Below are 8,903 nucleotides of genomic sequence, written 5' to 3'. Positions count from 1 at the left end.
CCCCCCTTTTTAGCCCTTAAGGGAGCTGCATTTTAAGCAGTAACAGCCTGGAGCTCTCCAAGGGAGGTAGTTTCTCTTCTCCCCTCCATGGCAGAGGTGAACGGACACCGATGTCTCTTGCCAGTGACCGTTGCGTAGGGGAGGCTGCGTGCCCTCCGTGCAGCACTGCCAAATTAAATACCTTTGGGGTGTAAATCAAAACTCCCTGCAAAGCTTCAGCCTGAAATTCTGCTGTTCTCTAGTGTCACGGAGGCCAGCAGACTCTGGGGATGGGGGGGGAAAAAGAGACAGGGGATGCTATCCAGCCACCTTCGCACTGCAGTAATTAACCTCAAGCAAGCACTGGCACGAAGCTCCTGCTCTTGCATGACTGCAAGCATTCCTCTCCACCGAGTTTATCATAAAGCAACACCTATCCATAAACATCTCTGGGAAGGGCTGGCCTGGGTTCACCTTCATGCAAGGAAGATGTCAGGACCTGGCAGGAAGCCAGCCATTCATGTTTCTTTAAACCTCCTGATTTGTGTCAGCTCTGACTCAAACGACCTTCTTGGGGGAACAAAAAAAAAATAAAGACTCTTCCATCACACCCTTTCCTCTCCTCCACCCACTGTGGCACTTAATCACAGCAGGATCACAGGGGACAATTCCCATGGGGGCAGCGAGTCATGGTCTCCTGTCCCTCTGGCCCCTGCACAGCCCCTCTGCAGCACTTTCCCATTTCCAGCTGGTCCGAAGGCTCTGTGCAGGAGAGGAAGAGCTCAGAGCTAAGCTGCAGCAGGGCACGCTTAGGACCCTCTGTCACAACACAGGACTTTGCCCTCCAAGCCAGGCAGAACAGTGTCAGGGACAAGTCCAGATTGTCCAGCAATGCCACCACTCAGTGTCCTCCCAGAGCGCGGCACCCTCCAACTCTTCCACCCGTGCTTCATCCCAGTGCTGTGACGTTTAATTTTGCATCAAACCTATGGAGTGGCCCAGTTATTCATCCTAAACATGCTTGCTTTTAATTATGACTGTGCTTAAAGCTTTAGTAAGAAAAACCACACTCCCTCTTCATACTCCCCACCCCAGCAGTTCCTAAAACCCACCTAACTTCCCTCCTTGAAGCCCCTTCCCATATTTCTGGCTCCCAGACTTGTGTCTGACATGGGAACTCTCAGCAACTTTTCCTCCCCTCCCAGCTTCCCCCCCCATTTCCGACAAGAACAACTAACCCTCCCCAAGGAAGCAGAACAGACACAGCACCAGTGGGAACGATTCAGATCCAACCCCCCCACAACTGATAATCAGGCACAATCTCTTCCCATGCTGTGGTGGGAGCTCTGATCTGCCCTGACGATGAAGTCGTTAAGATTAGGCCACTGCTGGCACTAAGATGACATGATACAAGTGTTTAATATACTCACACCAGCTGGGTGGCCAGCCTGAGACGGGTTTTTAACTTATTTGTTGGCTGTGAATGATATTCCTCCCTCCCCTTCCCATAGGATTTTAACATCCCTATGAGGAGAGCAAGCTCCCAGCCAGCAATAGCAAAGACCAACAGGGTGCTTAATTAACTGCCCCTCTCCCAGTTGCCACAGCCTTGCCAAATGCTGGAGAAACCTGATTCCAGCTGGTAATTAAGCACAGGGACAAAGACAACAGAGAAGCATCGAATGGAAGGGAGGGGGCTGACACCAAAACCTCCTGTGCCAGCCCCCACCAAAGCACTGAGCCTTCAGCACACTCCAGGCACTCATCATCCCCCAAGGCGACCAAAGCTTTTAGTGGCCTTTAAATTAAATCTTAATTGACCCAAGAGCTCCCTAGAGGGTTACATGGAGACACCTTGTTCGCCAGCCAAAAAAAGCCCTGCTCTCAGACATGCCTTTGAGGGTGTTACCTGCGCTTTCACAGGTATCCAAGGAATTTGCAAAGCCTTGCTGCCAGGTACACTGGCCTGATCCCGCACTCACCCTGCGGATCCCACTGGGTCCCAAGAGTCCCTCTTTTTATCTTCCACCCTTTCAACCTGCCTCAACTTCAAAAGGAGGAAATTAGTGATTCTGTAACATTTCATCCTTTCTATTGCCCCACCAACAAAGGAGGGAAAAGCAAAGAGCAGACCCTGGCCAGGAGCATAAACAGGTTATTACAGCAATTACACACAGTAACAGCGTGTATAAAGAGAAAGCCACTAAAGATGGGCTGAAGCTTTAGGTCTGTGCTCCTATGGAGACCAGCTGGGCACCCGCTTACTTTGCAAAGGCAGGAGGGAAGCAGAGGGATCTGGAATTCCAGATACACTCCACACCAGGAGAGGCAACTGCACAACCAGCCCCATGCCTGCACGTCCTGCCACCAACCTTGCAGAGGTGCAGTCTCACCTGCCAGGGTACCAAGAGCAAGCACTGAGGCTTAGGAGGAAAAGGCAGGACAAGATAAATTTACACCCACTCGGTTTTAGTAGTATTGCAGTGTCGTACCCCCGCCCCCAGTTATTCCAGGCTCTGGCTCCCAGCACTGCAGCTCTGAAGGATGCAAATCCCCAGATGAGCCAAAAGCAGCAGCTTGCCGGTGCACAGCACGGCGAGGTTAGCTCTGGCCTGAAGCCAGAAACTTGCCACAGAGGATGACAAAGAGGAGGAGAAGCTCCCAAGGAAATTTGGTCTTTGAAAATCCCTTTCCAGAGGAGCAGCAAGCAGGCTGGCCCTCGCACAAGCAATCCACCCCCAGCACCCCCTGCCAGCTGGGCGGTTTGAGACACCATGGATGCCACCTACGCTGGCTACCGGGATCAGCACGCTGCGCGTAGCCCCGGGAGGCTCTGCCCACACAGCTATTACACAATGCATGATGCACCCAGGCCTTAGGAGATATTTTTCCAGGGCTGTGTATCCCACAGCTTTAGATGGATGGCACTCATGGGAGAGAACAAATTTGTGGAGGGTGTTTGAGAGGCTCCAAGTGAGTCCTGTTTGAGGCATCTAACAGAAGGGTATCATCATCAATACATCCCAGGTATCCATGGCTGTAAATTTGGAGTCAGACTCCTTATAAAGAGTTGACAAGCCTTCACTCCATCCTGGAGAGTGAAAAAGCCACCTGCAAGGTCAGTGTGCCAAGCTTAAGTGCCAGACAAAGCTCAAAATCCCCACAGTCAGTACAAACTCCCAAATAAAGGGGCAGCGCATTCACCCCCAAAAGGAAGCCCAAGCAATCACAGCAGCCACGTTCCCTATGGGAGAGGTGAGCTGTCCACCACCACATAACTGCCTTCGAGCCACGGAGGATTCAAACTTGGCCCTTTGGTGGGGCACAGCTGGTAGCAGAGCTTGGGGAAATGCAGCAGAGGAGGTGAAAGCCCACCCCTACTGCTCATGGGGCACCGAGCACTTAAATTCACATAAAGAGGCTGCAGAGCAAATGCCCCGAAGTAGGACTAATGGCTGCTAGCAGGGAGCCGGGACTGCTGGCCAGGAGCCCCTCTCCAGGCAGCACATGCTCTCTGCAAACAAACACCTTGGTGCAGCTTCAAGTCAGACCCTCGGGCAGGGATCTGTCTGGGAACAGGCTCCAATTCCCTTCTCCCAGCCCCATGTGCTGTGTCTATTTAAAAACTGAAGGGAACAGCTTCAAAGCAAGTTTTTTACCAAAGGGACAGGTCTTCATGTGACACTCCATCTCTTCATCCCTCTTTTCCCTACTGACGCCTTCCCCCAAATCACCCTCCACACATGATAGACCCCCTGAGAGGTCCTGGGAGCAGAGATAAGGCTACACAGCACCATGGAGGGAAGGCTGTTGCCCCAGGCCAAGGAATGAGGAGTTCCCCCATCCAACAGGCAAAGCAATGGCCCCGCACCAGAAAGCAGACCCACAGCCCATCAGATCTCTGGTTTGTAACACCTTCCTGCCTCTGCAGCTTCAGCCAGGATGTCTTTGCTGCTTCTTTCCTCTAAACTGAGGAAAATCTGAGAGAATAACCCATTTCCAGAATAATGACTGTGGGGATGAATAGGAACAGCAGCAGAGGCTGTGGGGGCTGGCAGCCATGCTATTACCATGTTAATTCCCTTTTTGACTTGCCAGCATTAGAGACCAAACATTCCTATAAAAGACAAAGAATGACAATGGATATCTCTCAGCAGAACTCCCTGTTTTTTGTTTTAAGCACACCAGTTCAAGTTTTACACCACAACCTTAAATTCTTCAGGGCAGTATTTTCATGTTCTGGGGTGATACCTTGCTAACCCTCTTGGGTACCCTCTTTAGGTGAATGACACCTCTGTAGTGTGGTGGATTTTTGCAAGTGATCAAACTTTCAGGGAGAACCTAAAGAGTAACAGCGAATAGCACAGACTGCAGTTCATACTACAGATAGACAAGAGGTTTTCCCTTCCACATTTTAACCAGAGCCTCCTGCCCCATCATTAAATTAGCAGATGTCATCCCACCCTCACGGCAAGCCACTGAAGGCTTTCAGAAGCACAGCATGGTCTACAACATAACCAAGAAGGACTTGGGTTACCTGTCCAAGGTCCAAAGTGACATTGACCTGGTTGAACTCCAGCCCCCGAGAGAGAGGGGGACTCTGCCACCAGCGCTCTGTCCCGTCAATGGCATTTGTTATGGGGTGGGCCTTGTTGCTGTTTGCGGACGAGCAGATGTCGCAGTACTGGCCCTGTTGGAAAGCATGAAAACAACATTTAACTGTAGCCAGAAAAACATGGCGCAAAGACATGTATCACAGAAATTCAGAAAATATAGGGCGTAATGGATTTCCTGCTAATGGAAAAATATATATATAAATGTTGCCTTTGCATCAGTTTAGAGCACAGATGGAGAAAGGAACAAGAAAGGGCTCAAAGCCTCCATAACCCACCAATATAGAGTCTGGACTGCTCTAAGAAGCATCCCTTCTGTATTTCACACATGCACTGAGCATTGGCAAAGGGACCCAGACACAGGGAACTGGTTGCCAGATGCAGAGAAGGCAGAGAGTGAAGCTGCACCACCATGGAGAGAGTAGCCCAAGCTCCAGGGCCAACAGCTCCTTTCTTGAGGCTGTCACTCACATCCCTGCTGACACGCAGAGATCCTGACCCGGACCATTCCATCATTCCTATGCACCCAGACTGGCAGTTCTGCCCAACTCCCTGCAGCCCGTTTCTTGTCAGCCTATTCATTTCACAAGGATAGGCCTTTCAGCCACATTTTCAAGCTTAATAGAGTAGCAGCCAAGTTCCTTCTGCTGGCGATGCCGCAATGCACAGCCAGAAAGGGACAGTCCCTGCTGTCAGCTGGCCAGGGACCAAGCTGCAGTTGCTGTCCTGTCTTGCTTTTGTGGCGCAGGTGGCTTTGTCAGCTCCACGGACACGCTGCCAGAGAAAACAGCTCTGCAGCTTTAACAGCACCTCCTGAGTGGGATCAGATGAAGACCTGAACTACTAGGGGTTGTTCTTTCTTTCCCATTTAAAGCACAAATGAATCTGACCCACTCTCCAACCTGCCAACAGCCCTGAAAATTGGGAAAACACTTGTTTTGTGGAGCCACTGTCCTGTCACTTGAATTGCTCCTACAAACAGCCTAGCAGGGAACTCTACTGCAGGCAGTCTTCCTTTTTAAAGGCACAGCTACCCCTGTCCCAGCTGCAGCCGGCTTTACCATTATACCAGGTACATGATCTCAAGACAGGCAATCTCCTTCCTGCGCCCCTGCAAGGGCTGAGACAAGACAGGGCCACCACAGAGCGTGTGATTTTTCCAGATGCCCCAAACTCTTGAGGAATGCCAGTGCAAAGGAAACAGCCATGTGCTACGTTATTTGCAGGCAATTATGCAACGCAAATGGTCCTGAACAAGGACACCTTTTAACTAACTCCTCTATAGATAGGAAAATAGCAGACAGGCAACCACAAGGCCAAAGCAAGGGGCATCTGAAACCATCCAAGCATCCCCGATGCCCATTCAGGGAGCTCGCACTGTACAGAGAGGTGAGGACAAGGCTCGTTTGAACATGCACCGAGCGAGGGTGAGCAGACCAGCTAAAACTGACCCAACTCTTCAGCTCAAGCCTTTAACGGGAACCGGTGCAACAGGTTGTGTGGAAATTTCTGCTGCACAACACTGAGGTGGGGGGAGAAGTGAGGCAAGGTTACAAAATGGGGATAAACAGAAAAAAAAAGTGTTTTCATACTTTAAATTCTTGCCTCAGATGTGAAAACCCTTTGGAACCCGAAGTTCACACTGATGGGCAACAGTCAATTCAAGTTCAGTAAGAGGGGACTAAAAATGAGGATCAGCTGCTCCCCATTCCTAATGCTGAGGGTATCCCTCCCCACAGCTGTGCAGCCCACACGCGTTAGCAACATGTCAACAGCAGAACAAAATTTGCTGTTAAATGTGTGATTAGCCCCTCCGATGCACCAGTTGCTCGTTAGTTGTTTTATTAGAGCCAGACCCAAAACACGAGGAGAATCATTTCCAGCTTTTCCCATTTTAGAGACTCAGGGTCCTGCACAGTGTGTCAGGTCTCTACAGGGAAGGGAGAAGTTCTGACATCAGCAGAGGATTTTAATTAAAAAGCAATTGTGAGCCACAGGCTTAGCAGATCAGCAGGTTGCCGGAGCAGGAGAGGCGTGGACATCACCAAGGTACCCCGAAGAAAGAACCCTGCCATCACAAGGCAGCTTAGAGAACGTAAACCTGCCATTACCAGAGCAAAGTGCAAAGGGGGAGGTTTGAATGGAGAGCAGCTTCCAGAGACCTGGAAGGCCTGATCCTGTTCCCACTCCTGTCAATGGGAACTTTGAAGCCACCCTGAGCATAAAGACCAGCCTGGCACACCGCTGGCACGGCTTGCCTGGGGAAAGCAGATGGCTTTGTCCCGGTTTATCTGCCCCTGCCACATCCAACCTCAGCTCTCCTCAACTAATTTATCGGCAAACCACAGGGAGCATGACCCAGGTATGAAGGGCAGGAAATGGAGGGCAAGAAGTAATATTTCAGACCAAGAAAGCACACGCTTGGAGGCTGTCACCTCAGTACTGATGCAAGATTACACAGGTGCTGTCTTCACCTGGGGAACGTCAGCACATGCCTATGGCTCTGCAGAGCTGTCTCTGCCTTGGAAGACAGATAGCTACAAGCATCTTCAGTAAAGCTTGAGCAGAAAAATAAACCTATACTCTCTTTTGCCTCATCTTCAAGACATTATCGTTAAGGCAGGGCTGTCCATGCTGATTAACGAGTGAGACAAGGGAAGCAAACCTCCGTGGCGAGTCCCTTTCAGCCCACCTCAGCACTGCTGTGCATCACATCCATGCAGACGGAAAAGCCCACCCCACCCCCCGAGTTAGAAATGCTGTCTTCTGCCAAAGAGCCATGAATAAAGCAAAGGCATCTCCTTGAAAAGGTTTAGAGCCTTCCCACAAGCTGTGCCAAAACCACTTCAAGTGTCTTTAGGGCAGCATTATTTCAGAAAGCTTAACAATTATCGACATTTTACGACTATCATATTTTAATATTAATGAACTCCCTTTCCCTAAAGTCTTCTACAGTGCCAAATGCATACAAGCAGAAAACAGAGAACTGACAGAACTCATTGACTAGATGATTGTATTAACATTTACACTAGGGCTTTGGTCAAACAAACATCCCTTCACCACCACAGCACATGGACATCTCTTGGAAGGTCCCAAGAGGCATTCCCCCAGAATTCCTGACCAAAACCCACTGTACACCACAGCCTCCCCGTGCAGGAGCAGCACCGAGCAGGTGAGCGGGAAGGGAAGGCTGCCTGGTGGGACACGCAGGCAGCGAGGAGATGCATGTGGAGTTCATTATTGCCACTTCAGCCTGCTCAAATTGAACACTTCCCTCCCACCTCCCTCATTGCTTTAGTCACCGGGTGGTGATGAAACCCCTAAAGGGGATGAATTGGGAACTCTGACCTCTGCTCTGATGCCTCCTGTTTCCTTCCCTCCCTTTTAGGTGCTGCCTGGGGTCATGGAAAGGAGCCACTACAAAAGGCTTTTTCTAAAGCTTTCAGACTGAGCAAAGACCACTGCCCTGGGAAGTAGGGTCGGGATCAAAGCGACCCTGTGCCAGAGATGCAGAGGGGACAGGAGAGCAAAGACCACTGCCCTGGGAAGTGGGGCCGGGATCAAAGTGACCCTGTGCCAGAGCTGCAGAGGGGACAGGAGGTGGTGGCTGCTGAAATCCACGGCTGGAGCCCGTTCAGCAGTGGGGGAAGCCGGGAGAATGTGCTCCCTGCGGCACCAGGAAAGGGCGGCAGGTGAAGGATGAGTTACAACTGCCCCAAAGCAATAAACGTGTATCCACATTTGCCAGCTTTTCCAAGCAGTCTCATCCTCCCAGTTTTGCTTGGCACATCACTCACATTTGCTTGCAAGTGCACACAGCAGCAGTTACTGCTTTACTTTTCCTTATTACCCTTGTCCCACTGCAGGCACAATTCCTACATCGAGGTCCCTCTAAGTCTCCCACTACCAGTACTTTAGGCAAAGTTCCTCCAAGTTAACATTATTTTACATGCAGCCAAGTGAAAGGGATCACTTCGAAAGGTGGCAAAACTCAGAGGATCTCTCAGCCTTTTGCCACCCAGTCACATCTTCAACAATTTTATACTATATACAGAGCAAAATTCCACATCATAACCACACAATAGCCAGAAAATTCCTAGTACAGCCCTGGCTTGGGAGAATATGGCCAGAATGAGAAAAATGCTTCATAGATTGACTTGTAACAAAGCCACCCCTACCAAACGCCCAAGAAAGGCTCGATCCGAGAAACTGAAAGTTATCCCTCGCTCTTCCTTATTGTTCAGTACCACCCGGAGAATCCAGCTGCTCCATTGCCGCAGGTGAACGGGCACGGTGAACCCCATCTGCCCC

General features: G+C 50.5%; 1 protein-coding gene across 1 annotated transcript in view; it reads right to left on the bottom strand.

The window, feature by feature from the left end:
• The window catches only part of LAMA5 (laminin, alpha 5), a gene marked incomplete at both ends in the record, with an annotated part of 72,080 nt that extends 67,411 nt beyond the window's left edge, over window positions 1–4,669 (bottom strand). The window contains one exon of the mRNA XM_010151322.1: window positions 4,517–4,669. Within this exon, the coding sequence (XP_010149624.1) occupies window positions 4,517–4,669 (153 nt within the window). The remainder of the gene's footprint in view (window positions 1–4,516) is intronic.
• Window positions 4,670–8,903: the final 4,234 nt, after the last annotated feature.

This window comes from Eurypyga helias, unplaced genomic scaffold (genome assembly GCF_000690775.1).
Source record: "Eurypyga helias isolate BGI_N326 unplaced genomic scaffold, ASM69077v1 scaffold5255, whole genome shotgun sequence".
NCBI lineage: Eukaryota > Metazoa > Chordata > Aves > Eurypygiformes > Eurypygidae > Eurypyga > Eurypyga helias.
The sequence above is the reverse complement of the archived record's forward strand: the minus strand, read 5'-3'. Positions and strand labels throughout refer to the sequence as shown.